General features: G+C 42.0%; 1 protein-coding gene across 2 annotated transcripts in view; it reads left to right on the top strand.

Moving 5' to 3' along the window:
• Positions 1-561: 561 nt before the first annotated feature.
• CLCN4 (chloride voltage-gated channel 4) overlaps positions 562-18,637 on the top strand; it is a 42,091-nt gene continuing 24,015 nt past the window's right edge. Inside the window, exons 1-3 of one of the 2 annotated variants that reach the window (XM_069875194.1) lie at positions 562-610; positions 16,626-16,777; positions 17,087-17,186. In XM_069875194.1, the coding sequence (XP_069731295.1) occupies positions 604-610; positions 16,626-16,777; positions 17,087-17,186 (259 nt within the window). In that variant the 5' untranslated portion in view covers positions 562-603. Of the gene's footprint in view, positions 611-3,180; positions 3,310-16,625; positions 16,778-17,086; positions 17,187-18,637 lie in introns of those variants that run through there. The other variant, XM_069875205.1, reaches the window with a different exon arrangement.

Raw genomic sequence — 18,637 nt, 5'->3', positions numbered from 1 at the left:
TTAGGTGAAAGTAATGAATTTTCAAATAAAAATAACAGGGGAAATCTGTGAAATCAGAGATCCTAAAGAGGTTACACTGAAGACCTGAAGAGGGTGCAGAGTTAAGGAATGGCAGGTATATTCTCCCACGTGGTTATTGCTCATGATAAGCTGACAGTTGTATCAGGGTCTCATAGTTGAATATTCCCAGAATTCATGGGTAGCTCCACTTACAACACATTGAACTGTCTTATAGAGTTATACCAGAAGTAAGTTGACATTATTTGTTCTGTAATACCTTACTTAGGGTTAATTCCAAGGTGAAAGCCACTCGAACGAATACAAGCTAACTTATTTAGGCTGAACTTTGCTGCTGCTTTCACAAAGGAAACGTTAGACCTGCAGAACTGCAGAAAAGCTGTTGCTCAAGTTTCTCTCTAACCCAAGCTGCAGGAGCACAGGCAAAGTCATAGTGCTGACATATGACTCCTTTCTCTGTCCAGTATTTGGAAGGTGTTAAGGGTATGTTGGAGTTTAGGTTATTTTTAAACAGCCTGCTAGGAATAGTCATTTGGAATACCAACTGTCTCTGTCTCTCGACCATTAGGATCAACAACAAGAGCTATGATGGGTATGTCGGTCTGGGTTTTCTGTTATAAGAAAGAGGTCTTACATGTATTTCTTGCTGCAGTTCTTGTAAGCACTTGACAAGACTTAAAGGTAAGTGCTGTGTAAAAAGAGCTTTTTTTTAGGAGTTAGATGAACTATGTGTTGTGTTTTGTTTCCAGCGAATATAAAACTGGAGGTTGACTTTTTAGGGAAGAGGGCACTTTATAGCTTCTTTTGCATCCACTTTTAAACTATAGTCATATATCTTTGAGAAGAGGAAAAAGGTATTTACAGAATGACTTGAGAAAGTGCAGGCTAGCAAAAGCAAGAACAATCTTTTCCAAAACATCATGTGAAGAGCATTTTCTTCCTCCTGGGACCACTCAGTAGACTTAAGTATCATTGGAAGAAAATAGCAAAGAGGAAAGTTCATTTGTTTTTGGAGCCTGTGAATGTCAATTAAGTGATTTGCTTGCACTTTGGAAAACCTCAGTATTCTTGAGGTTGAAAGCTGCTTAGGAGCTATTTCTGACTTCTTATGATTTCTAATAATTTCTTAAATTTGTACATAAATATCTAGATTATAGTCACATTTTCTATCAAGAATCGAATAATATTCTATCCCTTTAGTGTGTTTGCAGTTACACTATCCAACTAACTATACACATTCGGCAGTCTCTAATTTTGGCTGAGGTAATAGAGAAGAGTAATTAGGATTTGAATGTAGGAAAATCTGCTCAGGAAAAAAATGTGAGATTGAGACCCTTGTGTCCATTTGGTTAGTGCACAAAATTACTGTTCTCTGTCTAGGGTGTGGTGTTCATGTTATGGAGTATGTTATGTGGCACAGAAGGTCACAGGTATAGATGTTTGTATCTGACTAAATGCTGCTTGTTGTTTTCATATTCATAAACTGAGTAAGGAAAATTGCTGATAACACCATCAAGAAAAAAAATTAAATACTCAGTGTTTAACTTCCTTCTCAGAATTCAGTTGACCTTTATACTGATTTTAATGGGTGCAAAGAGGAGACACTGTCAGGAAGCTAGGACTTCTATCACTTTTCCACTCTTCTTTATGGTTATAGTCAGCCTGGGGCTGTCACTGATCTGTGATCAGTGATCACAGAGAACTGTGATCTGCAGTGCTGTGTATGAAAGGTGTAATCAAATCTCTTTCTGTAGAAGGATGTGGGAACACCAGGAGAAGCAAGTTAAGTGTTCAAATTCCATAATAAAACCCAAAATCTGTGGCTTCTGTATGGGAGTCCGTATTGGAAATAAAGAGTACAGGAATTTTCTTCAGCTTGTTGGAGGATTGAAGTAGATTTGGAGGAGCTGTGCAGCCATTCTGAAAAAAGGGTCTGTATACCCTGCATCAACTGACTTGTTTTGTGGGGCTGGGCTGCCTGTTTAGTGCATACCTGCTCAAACACTGGGACAAGAACGTCTTCCAGAACTGCAGTCCTTACCCGTTGAAGTCAGGGGAAGTCAAAGCTCGTGCCTACAGTCACTGATGGATATTTTAATGTGCGCCTGTGCAGAATATTCCTCTGCCTTGCTGTTGCATTTGCTTTGTAATACAAAGCACATCCATGGATATCTTTAAGGGTAAAACCAGTCTGCACAATATTCAAATATGGCAAAATGAGCAGTAAGGTGAATGCCTTGGAATATAACACATTGTAGGTGTTCAAACACGTACACAATCTTCACAAAGAAGATCTTCATCTTCTTTTCTGGAACATGATCCTACTGGCTTATATAAAATTCTATAGAATATTGGAAATTATTATTGTAGTACACCAATATGTTGTAGAGTATAATCAAAGTATAAAAACCAAACCCCCCAAAAGCACCAACAAAAAAACCCCAGACACCCAAATCCACCTCCTAAGATACGATTCTCAGGTGTAATAGTTAACAAAAATGTCAGTTGTTTGGGCTTTTTCTGTCAAGTAAAACATTTTAGGATGTTGTAATTTTTTTTCTGCTTAAGCAGAAATTTTGAAACACAAAAGTAGTCTGGAATCTAGGAGAGGATCTTTCAAGCAGTGACAGTTGCATTGAAGAAAAGGCAGAAGACTGCCAATGGAGTGACAGATGGATGGTGGGGAAGTGAAGGTAACAGGGATGAAATCTTTGAGCAAAGCTTGCAAAGCTGGTATATGAGACAGAAGATGGAGGGAAGTCAGTCTGGTTAAGTTTGAAATGGAGCACCGAGAGAAGGAAAAATGCAAAGGATGGTGCGATTGTGGTTTGTCTCATTTCCAAGCTGCTGTGATTAGGTATTTCAAAAAGATGGAAGGAAAGTACACACAGGCATTGCTGCAAAGTCAACAGGAATAATTTAGTGGTTTGCATGCAGCATACTTTGTATGCTTTTTCCTTGTGAAACGTGATGGTTATTGCTGTTGCAAAGAAATCAACAAACCCTTTTTAAAACAATTATCTAAGGCTGGGGGGAGGGGGGAGGTGCCACGTGTTCTAATGGTGACCGAATAGGTTAGGGCAAAGAGGTTTGGAGCTTAATCCTATGGGATTAAAGCCTAGTGTGTCTCCCTGTGTCTGCATCGCCTATCAGATATGCTATAGATGGAGGATGCAGTCACATGATTGTTACTGCTTCCTCCCCATGACATCACTGCTTTTGCAGCCATACCACCAAGGAAAGGATGCTATTAAAATCTTTGGGACTGGGCTAAATGATGTTGCATTGCAGGTAAGCAACATAATTTTTCAAAAAATTAATTTGCCGGTTGCTTTCGTGCTGCCATCCTAGAGACTCCAGCTCTTGTCGGGCAGAGTTTCTGCTGGAAAATAAAGCAGCACCGTTTCCCTGCGAGCGAAGGGTTCGCAGCTGCAGAGGCTGCCTGCTGGCTCTGTGCTCATCTCCCGGCTGACATCTCCAGTAGAAATGCTGCCAAATGGAGCTCTTAAACTGAAGGTTTCCCTTTGCCCCTGTGTTTTGCCATGGCTCCTTCGGGTGTCTGAATTCTATATTTACAAGAGCAGCCATCATCGTCCCTGTCGCGCAGACAGCGCACAGCGATAGTGTTTTGCCTGCTTCCCCTTCTTATTTTTTTCGGGGATGCCTAAAGGAAATTGTTATGCAGGTAGATGTGTCTGAGCTTATAAAGGAATGAGGAAATAAATTTGTTTAGGGGGCTAGTAGATGTGTTTAGGAAAAGAGGCTTTTCCTGTATTGTTAATTTTTGCTGATGTGGTTTGAAAGCACCTAGCCCGGCAGGTTTCCTGCATAATTTGCTGTAGAGTAAGGTAGGTTTCACTTGTCGCCCAACATAAGCATGAAAAATTATTTTCCGCAATCAACAGGCAAGACGACAAGCAGATTTTTACTTCTTAAAGAAAATGCTAATCACTGAAAGACTGTAAAATCCACACTAAACTGCTCTTTTGGACTGTTGATGTTTACATAAGTGAAGTCTAGGGTCTGTTTTATTTTCCTGGTGTGGGTGTATAATTATGCACTGTATACAAATATATGAAGACAGAGATTTGTGAAGAAAAAATGGTATCCTATGTTGAAAAATTTTTCCCCTGTATTGATTTTTTTTAATATATTTCAGGCATTTTAAAAATTATTTTAATACAAATGTTAGAATGAAAGAAGCTAAATTAATTTTTGAGCACACAGTATTGGAAAAACAAAACTATCCCTTTTTTCTTTTGCCTTTTTAAAAAATTTTCTGATAAATAATTCTTTGCCTGAGAAAGGAGAATGACTCAGCTGCAGCTTCATCGGAGAGAGTGTCAGGTAGCCTGCAGGAAGGTTCCTTATTCCTGAAAATCCTGTTCCTTGTTCCAATAAATTTTTCCCACTATTGGAAAAACATGTAAATTTGGCACGCTTAGGATCTGTGTGCTCACCTATACGGTCCAGTGGGGGGAGGTTGTACATCCTGAGGAAAGGTGAATTCTGGTTTCCAGTGATTAGATATGTGCTAGTGTCAGCATCAGAAAATAAAGGAGAAAAGATTAGTATACAATGAATTATTGAAGTAAGAAAGGACAACAGTACTCCAAAAGTGAAAAGAAAAATACATTTCAATTTTAATTTTCTCCAACAGAAGTCTCTGAATTAATTGAAATACAAATGCAACTCTGGCGTTATATGTGGTGGCAGGGAGGCTGCATCCTGGCAGTGCCTGTGCTGGGTTTATTTTCCTGACCCCCCCTGAAGTCAAGGCTGGGTCAATTATATCCTGCACTGGGCACCGGGTCTTGGCTCTTTGCCCGCATGAAGCGTGCAGCAGGGCTGCCACATACAAGGTTTACAAACACAGTGGGTTCCCCCGACCCCACCCCAGATGGGCTCATAGTTGAATGCCCTATGGAAATAAGTGCAGGGTGGTGGTTATCCTGCTCTCCCAGTTTGTCGGGCACCTTTTGTGCAACTAAAGGCAAAGTGCCAGCCTTAAATGTATGCTGGGGCCACTCGGAAATTAAGGACTTGCATCCTTTAGTAGTTATTTAGTATAAAAAGGTGACCTTGGAACCATCCCCAGCTCTCTGCCAGGCAGCACTGGGGTGCCATGTTCTGCCTCAAATGCTTGTGTGCACAGGTGCTCACTATGCACGTCGAGGTCTGCCTTATAATGGTAACACCTTTTCAAAGGTAGTGGCTCGTGGCTTTTAAACCAGGACTAAAGAAGAAAAGGATGGTGTTAGATGGGAGTGTTTGCTCCAGGACTGGAGCAAATGGGCCCTCTGGAGTGCCACAACCTCCTTGATCTGGGAGCTCCTTCCTTATGAAGCTGTTATTTGTCGGGCCAGAAGGGAAGGTGAGCAGGATCGTGACTGTAGCCCGGTGCTTGTGCAGGGGGAAGAAGGATCCTCCCACCTTGCCCACAGTTCAGGACCATCTTGTGTGTATTGGTGGTCAGTGTTGTGTCGTGTGAGCCTCTTCCAGGTCCGACTTGCCCTCAGCTCGGCACGGTGCACAATCCACAAACGGTGATGTTGGCAGGTAGTAATCCTTTTCCCGTTTGTTTTTCCCAGAGGCTTCAGTTCACACGTTGCTCAAGGAGTGGGTGCATATGTTGATTTTTTTTCTGTTTAGTAAAATGGAATCAGGTTGTAGATGAGGAGTTGAATTCACTCGTGCGTGCATGCAAACATACATGCCAGGTATCAGCTTTTGTCTGATTTCTTCATCTCTAATCCAGCAGAACCAAAAATAATCACACATGAACATTAATGAAAAAAGAGAAACTGTCAGTGGGCTGCTATTCCTGAAACACTTTCAACACGTTTCTCTCGAACATGCCCCAAGGAAAAGTTTCCACATCTTTCAGGTGGGGGAACTTCCTCTCAGTGGTATGAAGTAACTTGTCTGTAACTGCACAGCTCATCGGCATCAAATGCAGCAGTGGAACAGTGCCTTGTGAACAAAAAATTACCCTCTCTATATGTAAAAATGACTCACTGTCTCCACTCAGATCACAAGAAGTGACATGGTAGAACAGATTAATGGGTTTTCTGCTACAGTTTTATCAGCTTTATTTCAAGCTGAAGGCTTAAAAAGGTTTTCAATAAGGGGCATGTTTAATGCTATTGAACAACCCAATTCAGATGACACCAAGTCACGTGGGGTTGTTGATCTGCTTGAGGGCAGGAAGGCCTTATAGAAGGACCTAGACAGTTGAACCAACAGGCCATGGCCAGCTATATGAGGTTCAACAAGGGCAAGTGCCAGGTCCTGCATTTCAGTCACAACAACCCTATGCAGTGCTACAGGCCTGGGGGAGCAGCTGGAAAGCTGCCTGGCAAAAAGGACATGGGGAAGGAAGCTGGTCAACAGCCAGCTGAACATGAGCCAGCAGTGTGCCCAGGTGAGCAAGAAGGCCAACAGCATCCTGGCTTGTATCAGGAATAGTGTGGCTAACAGGACTGGGGAACTGATTATCCATCCCCCTGTACTTGGCACTGGTGAGGCTGCACCTTGAATACTGTGTTCAGTTTTGGGCCCCTCACTACAACGAGCATCTCCAGAGAAGGGCAGCAAAGCTGGTGAAGGGTCTAGAGCACCAGTCTTATAAGGAGAGGCTGAGGGAACTGTGGTAGTTTAGTTGGAAGAAAAGAAGGCTGCTGGGGGGACCACACTGCTCTTTACAACTAGATAAAAAAAGAAGTTGTAGTGAAATGGATATTGGTCTCTTCTCCCAAGTAACAGGTGATAGGATGAGAGGAAATGGCCTCAAGTTGCACCAGGGGAGGATTAGATTGGACATTAGGAAAAATTTCTTCACTCAAAGGTTTGTCAAGCGCTGGCACAGGCTGCCCAGGGAAGTGGCTGAGTTACCATCCCTGGTGGTATGTAGAAGATGTGTAGATATGGTGTTTAGGGACATGGTTTAGTGGTGGACTTGGCTGGGATAAATATTGGACTCTATCTTAAAAGTCTCTTCCAAAGTAAATGATTCTATGGTTTTACAATTTAAGAGCTTTTTAGGAGTAACTGTATATTAGGACATTTCCTTTCTGACAGTGCAACTCTGTTCTCTTGGAATGTATTTGCTTTTTTTGCAGTCCAAGAACTGCTCCCCTCCCCTTCCCCCTTAATCCTATCATTTTCTGAGTAAGGAGACAAAGAGCAGCACTGGAAACCCAAACCTATTCCTGCAAAGCTCAGATACATGTAGCATGAGGAGGAATATTGAACAGTAGCCCCAAACCTTCAGCTCTGGCTTTGAGCTCTGCAGTAAAACCAGCTGGTCCAGGAGGAAAATTCCACCCCCCCCCCGCTTTTTTTTTGTAAGAAATGAGACTGAAGGAAAATCAAGAATAGCAACTATGCATGCTGCTATGCTGCTAGATGATTTCCACTCCATACTGTCTTCTGAAGTTTAGTTTCTTGCCCCAGATACTGTAGGTTTTCTGAATTTTATCTAATCATATCTTGTTTCCTTCAAGAAGCAAGGTCGTTTGGGGTTGGTACAGGCCCACAGGACTCATCTGCCCAAGCTGATAGGCTGTTAGCAGAGGGGCATCCTTTAATATGCATGTTTCACCTCAGTTTGGAAAATGCAGATGGATGTTTCAGAGCCACCAATGCTTCCCTTCTGCTTTTTCCACAGCTTCAACATCTACACTAACAACTAAATTTGTTGGAGAGACCTTTAAGACTCACTGGAAACAGAGATGGGAGTTTAGCATTTTTTACACGGAGCTGATTTTGAGTTATATGAGTGCAAACATTCCACTTGGAGCTTGTGGGGAAAGAGCAGGGAATTTTTTTCCCCATCCCTTTCTGGCATTACTCAGCAGCTGAACTAATTTTACTCAGACTTTCCAAGAAAACTCAAACAGTGATGAGACACACAGTATTTCATACCAAAAGGAATTGGCTTCTAAAGGGAGGGTTGTCCTAGGAAGGAGTGGGAAGCAGAGCACCAGGGTGAGGTTTGCCCCGGAGGGGAAAAGAATCATGGTGACCCAGGGGCCTCCCAGGAGGGAATGAGGCTGTCATCAAGGGGCAGGAGGCCCTGACAGTTGGTTATCAGCTCCTGGGATCTGCTGGTCCTCCCCATGTCCCTTGTGCCTCCCTTCACCTTTACTCCCAGCCAGCCCTGTTGTCTCCTCTGTGATCACCCCATGAGTATGTGTGGTTGTTGAGGAGGGGAGGTTGGAGGCTGTGGTTTGGTCTGGATGAGACTTTTGTGCCTCATTTTTCTGTCATTTATCCCAAATTTTCCTTCCTGCCTCCCCCTTCTTTCCTGGGCCCTCTTCCCTCTGATCTGCTGCCTTGTTTTTTTGAGCTCTGCTGTGGCTTCATAATTTCTTTCTGTAAAGGTTACTCAGGGTAAAACTGCACATCAAAGAGGGGCCTGTATTTAGTTTGCCCACACTATCATAGCTGGAAACTCCTTAATATGTGGTGGTGTGGCCATATAGTAAAACGCTGCAGTATTTTGCCGTAATGTTTCTAATATTGCAGCACTTTTGCGACAGGAGGTGAGGGTTTGCAGTTTGGTTTTCTCATATAGGAAGCCTGTACAATTAGTCCTTGAACTGTAGGAAAAGCATTTGCCAATTTTAATGTCCCATCCTCCCTCTGTATTTTCCTAATTTAGCTATTCTCTGCTTTTTATGTGCTATATTATGTTTCCAAAAAAGACTTGTAACTGGGTTTAGCGTTTACTTATTTTTTCAGGTGTCAGAATCTTGCTCTGATCCAAGGCCATTTTAACATTTTTTTTAAACACCATCATTAAGACAGAAGGTCAAAAAATCTATCAGCTTGTTCAGTCTGAGGCTTCTAAGGTGAATAGCTTTAAATTGCCTAAGGGTAATTTTCAACCTGCAGAAAACCACTCTTTAACTTGCTGGCAATTCAGCCTGCTTGCTTTTGCTGAAGACATCTTCCTTGTGAAATCACCACCCAACATCATCTTACTTCTTATTTAGAATAAAGTTTCATAACCCGTTCATTTACCCATTTTGTATGTGTGATGTCATATTGTCCTTTCTAGATTGTCTTCTATGTTGCAAGTGGTAAAGGGGAATTGCATCCACCTACCTTGGCCTTCCAGGCTCCAGGCTATCAGACGTTCTCCAATCCCTCCCAAAAGGCATATGCCCCTAATCTTCTCTCTGGACCTGTCATAGAATCATAGAATCACCAAATTGGAAGAGACCCACCAGATCATGGAGTCCAACCATTCCTATCAAACACTAAACCATGCCCCTCAGCACCTCGTCCACCCGTGCCTTAAACACCTCCAGGGAAGGTGAATCAACCACCTCCCTGGGCAGCCTGTTCCAGTGCCCAATGACCCTTTCTGTGAAAAATTTTTTCCTAATGTTCAGCCTAAACCTCCCCTGGCAGAGCTTGAGGCCATTCCCTCTTGTCCTGTCCCCTGTCACTTGGGAGAAGAGGCCAGCACCCTCCTCTCTACAACCTCCTTTCAGGTAGTTGTAGAGAGCAATGAGGTCTCCCCTCAGCCTCCTTCATTAATAATCTTGTTTGCTGACTTCCTGAGCTATCAGGCCCACTTTCTTTGGCCAGGTGGTACTTGAAGACCGATGGTGTAACTGCTCAGCTCTAGTAACTTTCTCCCTCAGCCTTATTCTCTTATGGCTCTTTCTGAACTCTGACTTCTTCAGTTCAGTGCACAGGCACCACTGACCTCCTTATTGCCTGGACTTGAGGCCTAGGTGGAGAGTGCTCTGCGTCCATCTCTGCAACTAGGTCTAAATTCCTTGGGATGAGAGGTTGATGAATGCTGGCAGAGCTCTCTGCTCTCAAGACGAGATGCCTTTGCTTGACTGTTTATACCAAGCAGTTAATGGCCATGAGGCCGGGGCGCCATGTTTGGACGTTTTCAGAATACGGTACTAGTTATGGCCAATACAAATATTAAGGGCATAGAGAGTGGCAAATCATCCGTCAGCACGAAGGGGTCTTGTGATGATTGCCAGTTAGTAAACCAGTAAGACTGCGTTCTCTATTATTAGGTACAGTGAAAAATAAATCCTAAGGATCCTCACGGCCTCTTCTCCCAAGTTACGGGGGACAGGATGAGAGGGAATGGCCTCAAGCTCCACCAGGGGAGGTTTAGGCTGAACATTAGGAAAAAATTTTTCACAGAAAGGGTCATTGGGCACTGGAACAGGCTGCCCAGGGAGGTGGTTGATTCACCTTCCCTGGAGGTGTTTAAGGCACGCGTGGATGAGGCGCTGAGGGGCATGGTTTAGTGTTTGATAGGAATGGTTGGACTCCATGATCCAGTGGGTCTTTCCCAATGTGGTGATTCTATGATTCTATGATTCAAAAACATTGTGTCTGGTGTAGGATCTCCCATTTTATTGTTGTATGTATATTGGTACAATTACACAGAAAAGCACTGTATTCTGGTTTTGTATGTTGGCTAATGCATGCCACATTTGTAAGAGATGGAGGAGATGATGCCTTGGACACCTTGGAAGTCACTCCAAACAAATATGAATTGAGGAACTTGCAACTGGTGTTTCGGCTTCTGCTTTCTTCTCCAGTTTCTTGCCAGGTTCACTTCTTTATGCTACGGTAGAAGAGTCACTGAAGAGACGTATACTTTGCTGCTTGCATGCTGTTATGCTTCACATAGCAATCCCCCCACTACTGTCTTCAAGGAAAACAGCATACAGATGGAAGTATGTAGGTGAATGCTCATCTGCTAGAAACATTTGAGGCGTTAGAATACTGAATAACTGTGATCTGTTGAAAGTAACTTGAAACTTGTTGGAATTGCATTAAAAAAAAAGTGTACCGCCTGCCTCAGCGCAATGCGTCCAATTAAAACAGAAAGCAGGATGAAGAGAACATAGCATGCAACTAGCATGTCTAGTAGCAACAGGCCAGGGCCAAGACTTTTCCTTTGATGACTTTTCAGCTAGTTGTTTCCCATCGGTATACTTTTCAGCTTCTTTGAACCGTGGGATGTTTTGGCCTGTGCTTGCCATGTCAAATACATTTCAGATCCAATCAGTCAGTCAACATAATACCTAGAATGTCAGTTCACTGATAGTACTCTTCTAGCTCTGGCTTTACATTTGCACATGCTGTAACAGTGCTATAAATCTGAGAGGTTGTCAGCATTTCTGTTGTAAATGTCATTTATCGCTCATCTGTACAACTCGGCTTTAAGCTGCAGCATATCATATAGCTGACCCCATTCACATAATGAGTTTACTGACTGTGAGACTGCAGAAAAAACATGATGTTAAATATGATAGTACTACTATCTTTTTGGTTATAGAAAGTGAATAAATGTAATAGGAGAGACCTGCAGTCTGTGTAATACCTTCTGTGCTTGTTGGCGTGTCCCAGCCCATCAGGCAGCTCACTGTGTTCACACCCTGGCTTCTGTAGATTGTTTGCACTGATCTTTTCTCTGCTTTCTTTACATTGGAGGCTTCAGTTATTACTTATTTAAGAATTACCTGGTATTCTACAGTCATTAAGCCTCATGGACTGATCTTTGGACTTGCTCTTTTAATACTTACCTTTAGCTTCTCTAATGCAGCATCTCTGATGTTTGTAGGGCAATGTCTCTTTCTGGCTTCAGAAAATCACACACAAAGCATAGCTAGCTGGCCAATCAGGGACTGAACAGCAGTTTGACCTTCCCCAAGTGTTTTGGAAGATATCAAGGGTTATGTGGCAATCGGTAGAGCCTCTAACAAGAGGCACAATTGCCAGTGTAGCGCTGTGACCTCTCTTGATTCGTGGATTCCTGTCAGGACCTTACTCCATCTACAGGACTGCAGTAATCTGACATGGGTCTAGATCCAGGGAAATCTTCTAACCAGAACCCTCTGAGTTCAGGAGATATGTGGTTTGGTCAGATTTCTTTGTTTCCCTATTCAGTTTTTAGCAAGAACCTGTTCATAATTATTAAAGCAGAGTGTTGACGTACATGTTCAGCTGTACTAAGCATGTCAGTAAAAATGAGAGCTCACTGTTCAGAGCTGAAAAAGGCTCTCTGCTGTATTGGAGGTAATGAAATGGCAGATGTAGTTCAAAGTCCCTAAAGGCAGAGAAAAGGGGAAAATGTCCCCAGGAGACCACAGACTGATGCGCTCCAAACTGGCTGCAGACTCTCATGAAGGATAGCTTGGAGTCATAGCAGACTGCTCAGTGAAAACGTTGGATGTCTGCTGGTGGAATGCCAGGAAAAGAATAAGGGACTAAGCAGGAAATGTTTGCCCTTGCACAAACTATGTGGCATCAGCATCTGGAAAAGTAGTAGAAGGGACAGCAAGGATGTCTAAAACGTAGAACAACAAAGGGACAAAACACATATATCAAGCAGTTGCACAGAAAGGCTCGACATGTTTCAGTATATAAAAGCTCTGTCAGAGTGTCCAAAAGTCTTAGATGCTCGGGTGTTAGGAGTGGCTATGAGTTGCATTTGTTACTAATTCTGCATGTAACTATTGCAATGTTTTCTTTGAATTGGTAGTGTGGGAGGTATTTGATGAGATGTGGATGTCTACCTCTGACATCTGTTTGTATTTAGTAAACAGAAATTAAAATTTCCGGGAAACAATCTATCTCATTCTAATGTAAATATGCAAAATACATCAGTTAAAATACATCTGAATAGAATTTACTTCTCCTCATCAGCTATGAAAGGAGTCTAGATTTTAGTGCCCAGAGTCTAGTGCAGATTCCTCATGCTAGATGAAGCTTGCATCACGAATGCTCAATCTTTTGCCATCGTCAGAGTGGGTAGCTCTAGTACACCTGGTTACACCTCAGGTGTCTCCATAAGATTAATTTGCCCTAAATTGATGTGTGTTAAATTAAAATATCTATAACTAAGTTATTATTTCTGCTGGCTGAACTGGAAGCATCTCTACGAGATACTTAAGAGGGCAAGTTAGCTTATCCTGAAATAAACTTTGGAGGTCATTTCAGATGCCAAAGAAAGGTGAGATAAATAAAAGCAAAATAAAGAGAATAAAGAGAAAGAAAGTGATATTTATGGTCTTTAGTGCTAGGATATAAGATGGGAACTCTGTAGTCCTCAGTTCAAAAGTACTGTAGTCAGGTTTTATTTACTAAATCTGGGTTTTGCATAATCTGATACCTCATCTCAGCTTTCAAAAGCATTGTACCTGTCATGAACTTTAAGAGTGATAATCGCTCAGCTACTTGCAATTTCCAGATATTGGTATGCTACCCAGAGTTCAAAGTTTGTTTGTTTTCTTAGTCTTCCATGGCCCTGTAGTCTCTAGCACATTTTTCTCTCCCTGGATGTGTTGTGCAGCACGTATTTTTGGGGTAGGTTCAGGCTGAGATTGCAATTATCCTACATACTTGTGGTCTGGCCTCGTATCATCCATCACAATATGGTCATGTGCTCGGCACTGACAACATACTTAAAAAGCTATTTTTTATGTGATATAACTAGCATATTTGGTAGTTTTCTTGTAGCATTAAAGAAAATTTGCCAAACCTTTCAGCACAAGAGTCCCTGGAAATTCCCTTATGTAGCTGGCGGGGTGCTTTGTGAGGGCAAGCAGTCTGAACTCCATGTTCTTTACAGGTTCTTCTTTGCTGTATGGGAAGAATAGGTTGAAATAAACGATCTACAGAATATCACAGCATTAGAAAATAATAGCATGGTCTATTTCTTTCACCTCATTCCAGCTTCCTATTCCAGTCCTTGGTCATGATTGACAAGACACTGAACTCAAGGTCCACTTGCAACCTCAGCTCCCTGGTGTCAGCCACAGCATCCCACCTTCAGACTCTAGTTTCCCTTAGCTAATGTAGCAGCGTGCTCTCATCTCTTTGGCTAAGTATTACTATTCTCAATTGTCTCTCCTCATAACTGCTGCTTTTTAAATTGCCTCAATCCTGTGGCAGCTTATTTTGTGCTCAGCAACGTTGTGTGGGACACCTGCTCAACATTTGGTTTCCTTTCGTGGGTTGAGACTCGCTTGCTTGCTTCTCTTTCAGAGAAACATGCCATAGTGCTTGGAGATTATTTGATTTCAGCACTTAAAAGTTCTTCTTTAGAATTATAATGGTGGCCTGCTGGTTGCCTGTAAAATAATGCTTTTCTCAGCTGCTTGTGCTGAGCATATTGTCTTTGTTGTCCAAAAAGTATTACCCGCTGGAGTGCACAGGGCAGACACTGACAAAGCTGTGTATTCACGCTTGTTACATCCCTAAAGTAACCACTGAGTAAAAAATTAAATGGAGAGGATTCAAACAAAACAACTGAAACTGGAGAGGAGAGAAAAAAAGGCAGTAAATAAAGGGAGCCAAGCAGAGCAGCAGGGTGTATGGGCAGTAGAATAAAGCTTATCTGCCACGTTGCTGCCTATTCCAGTTAGAGAATTGGGAAATCCCCTCACAGATTCAAAGATCCAAATTCTTTAGTAGTGAAGTCCATAGAGGAAAGTGGTAGCAGTTGTTAGTAGCATGTTAGCCTCATCAGCGACCTGCAAAAGCAGCCTTGTATCTATCAAGGATCTACAGGCACTGCAGGGTCAATTCTATAAAACCCCTAATGTCTGTATCCACTCCATTTTTTCTTATGTGTTTTCTTGTGTTTTCTGACTTGTGCAGTAACACTAACCTAACTCTGTTAGCTGTTTTCTTAAGCTAGACATTTCAGATTACAAACTCTGGGTCTGGAAGACCTTTTTCTTCCAACCAGCCATTTCAGGATGGATGGGATTTATCACTCTTTGGAGCAACACTTTGTTGAGTGATGCAGAAGTGCGTGATCGCCTCCTCCAGCCCAGATGCTGGACCCCAGCCTGTGGACCCAGGGACTTTGCCCAGGCTAGAGGACACAGATGGCACTTGCTCATGTGCGGTAGCAAAGCTGAGAATGTATCCCAGACACACACACACACAATTAAAAGCCATTAAATTAGTTTGAGTGGTGAGGTTTGCATCTTAACACTGTCTCCATGTTTGCTTTGTCAGGCCTCTGTCTCCGTGTATCTTGTCTCTGATTTCCCCTCCTGTTCCCATAGTTTCCCAATTGACAGGGTCCCTGATCAGACGGCCTTGCTGGAGTAGACATTCTCACACTCCCATGTGCTCTCATCAATGAGTGTGACTGATCAGGTTTGGTTCCCACCTCCACCCCCCTTATCATTTACAGCAGTTTTGTGTCCCTGTATGTTCTTGTTTAGGCTTCCTCCTTTGCTTATTATCCCCCTTGTTGCATTGAAAAAGGTTCTTGAACAGATACCTTTAAAGGGGCAGGCACTCCCCAGCCACACACTTTTACATGTCTTTTTCTGTCTCTAAAGACAGCCTAGGTGGTTCCTTACAGTTCAGACATCAAACTTACGGATGGCTGAAGTTACGTTGGATGAATCCAACTCTGTGCCTCAACTGTCTCATTTAATATATTCTCATGTTACTAAAGGCTCCTCTCATTGGGAATTATTTCCGGAACTTGTCATATTAGTGACTACTTTGGGACCTGACCTTTAAAGGAGATAAGAGTCATGTTTGCACCTAGCCAGATGTTGCTAAGCTCTCTGTGTGAAAGAGAGGCAAGGTGAAAATGATTTAACTTCCTCATGCTTTGCTTACATAGGGTGTATGAATAAGGTATTGTTTCCAAGGCTTCAGAGCAATGGGCATGGTTGTTTCTCTGCTTTCATATCTGTAGTCTATAAACCAAGAGAGCATGTCCCCTAGAATTACTGAGCTGAAAATGTCCACTTAATCTGTGCACCACACTCTAGACTGTATGTTATTTCACAGCCTACTTTGATCTCCGTTTTAGCTACCAAATGCCTCTAGTGACTGCTTGTTATAGTTTTAGGATACATATCTTTGTATTTCCTCTTGTGCTCTAGTAGGCGATGTGGCAACTGTTTCTCCCCCACTTTCTTATTTGGAGACTTCGGAGAATTTGTCTATGGAACAAAAGGAAACTGCCCAAGTTCTCTTAAGAACAGTTCTACTCCTAGCCCTTGAGAAGCAAACTTGAAGAAAATACTCCATTTCTAGACCTGATGCAAAGTAGGCATATTGTGATATCAAGCTTTTCCTTTTGAGCAGTAGAAGGAAAATGAATCAGCACAGAGAACTTTCAGGATTAAAAAGAAGACAACATTTCAATGTTAGGACTAATGGTGCCATGTATAATCAGTGGTTTGTGATAAATAGTAAATTCTAGTATATTGTCATTTGTTTTCTGAGTTGGTGGTGTTGCTTACTTAATGCAACACGTGATCAGGATCACTGCAGAAGTCCAAAAACATCCTGGGGTTTGGGGCTCTTTTCTTTTTTTTCAGGAAAGAGGTATTTCTACACTTGGACCCTGTGCTTTTTGTATGTACTTTCTATGGTTTGCTAAGCTGTTGAAGTAGTCTTAAGCAAAATACATTTTCTAGTGGCGATGAATAGATTTCAGTAAGTGTCCACCAGGACTGCTGACTCATATTCTCTTGGCTTTGTGGTTTGTGGAGCTATTTTGGAAAACTTGATTCTGAAACATCCAGCAAAACTGCATGTATTTATTGACATACTTATTTTTCCTCTACATACAGACCCTAATATGGTCAATGCAGGAGACATGAATGGTTCTGGCAACCTGATGGATTTTCTAGATGAGCCTTTCCCTGACGTTGGAACTTATGAAGATTTCCACACCATTGACTGGCTGCGAGAGAAATCACGCGACACTGACCGCCATAGAAAGGTAAAGGTGTCTGACTTTGACGTACTGCAGTCCCTGGGTTACAGATATCATGGTGGTGAGGAAAACTAGCAGTTTCCTGAAGTTATTGCTTCCTACCTTTTTGTGTCACTTGAGGAGGACTTCTAAAAATATATATGTCTTATATCTTGATTTTGTAAATTTGAAAGGACTTCCAGCAACTTAATCGTCAGGCAGGGAGTCGAGAAATTATATACACCTTCTAGAAAGTTAAACATTTTGTATTTTAAACATTATATGCTAAAATCATGTTGGCCTGACTCAGCAACATGTCTATCTCTTTAATTTCAGATTGCAAGCAAAAGTAAGGAATCCATATGGGAGTTTATCAAGAGTCTCCTGGATGCCTGGTCAGGATGGGTTGTAATGCTTCTCATAGGATTAAAGGCAGGTAAGTGTGTGTTAGTATTACAGTTATACCTGAAATTAGCTTACCCAGGTTTGCTGCAGTGCCATCTGTTTCTCTTTTTGCTTCATTGTCTCTCCCCTGATGTTTCAGGCCAAAAAGACAGCTATGCATCCATGCAGTTATAATCCTTAAGAAAAATATCCCCTTGCAAAGTCTCCTGTCGAGTGCTGACCTAGAAAATATGTTGTTCACCGGTAGAGCGATTTTTCTCTTTGTTTTGGGAATACACATCTGAATGCTTTACATTTGATGGGTTACTGTGACTATCTGAATCTTTGATTCACGGAAGTAAATTTTATTCTTGTCTTCACTTACTTTAATTGTGCAAGTAGATGTGGGGGAAATGTTGGTTGTGGACACTTGGAGGGGAGCTTAGTAAATTGCTATCTCCACTGAGTTATCTTCTTTATATATGCATGAACAGAAAATACAGTCTTTGACTCCGTTTCAGATCTGCTTCCAGGCCAAACAGACATTACATATTTAACAGCCTGCTCAAACTCAGATGGCAAATAAATTAATTTCCTGAACTGCTCTTATGTTTTGCTCAGTTCAGCATATCTTCCAACTTGGAAAGCTGCACTTCTGTTACCAAGTTGAAAAAGCTGCCATTTTTTATGCTTTTTTTCAATGATGTCAAGGTGCTCTTGTATCGTTCACGTATGAATATAAAGTTTCACAATTTCCAGTTGGTATGAATTTCCTGCTTACCAACTGTCAAGTTAAAATGCTTATTACAGTCACTTAGGAGGCTCAGAAGTACTGAGAAATTTTGTGAGAAAATGTTGCTGAAGTGACATTGTTGGTAAATTATATTATTTTGTAGAGATGCACTATTTTTCCACAAAACCTTAGGTTGGAGGGTGACATGGGAAGAGAGTCTGATAAACTATGTACCACCAGGGCTGCTGAACTCTGCCTGAATGCAAGGGTTGAGCTAATCCAGGATGGAGTATTCTGTTTGCAAATAAAGTTAGAGTAAGCCCTAGAGGGTTCTAGTGGCCTCCCACAAGCTGGTCAGTAATCCCCTCACTTGTACAGAGAATGTGGTATACACTCACGCACTCCCATTGTAGTAAAAACGTCCCAGAAGATTTGTTTCAATTTCAGTTTGTAGTGAAACCTCATGCTGAAATCCTCAGGGTTGTTGAAAGCCAGAGCTGCTGACCTCTGGTAATTTCTAACACTGGTACACCCAGCTTGGGACCAGAAGTTGAGGGTAAGCTGCTGTTGAGATGCATTATCTTTTGCAACCTTCTCAATGACAAGGATGCAGAGCACCACATTTTACCTCAAAGAGTCAAATCAAATTAGTTTGTTTTTAAACAGAGACAAGGACTTTTGAATCCATTTGAGAAAAAAAATTACCTGCATGCTCACCTATAGACTTTTTCTGCCTGCCTTTGAAACAGCACATACGCTCAGTGCCTCCA

This window comes from Phaenicophaeus curvirostris, chromosome 1 (assembly GCF_032191515.1).
Source record: "Phaenicophaeus curvirostris isolate KB17595 chromosome 1, BPBGC_Pcur_1.0, whole genome shotgun sequence".
Taxonomy (NCBI): domain Eukaryota; kingdom Metazoa; phylum Chordata; class Aves; order Cuculiformes; family Cuculidae; genus Phaenicophaeus; species Phaenicophaeus curvirostris.
The sequence above is the reverse complement of the archived record's forward strand: the minus strand, read 5'-3'. Positions and strand labels throughout refer to the sequence as shown.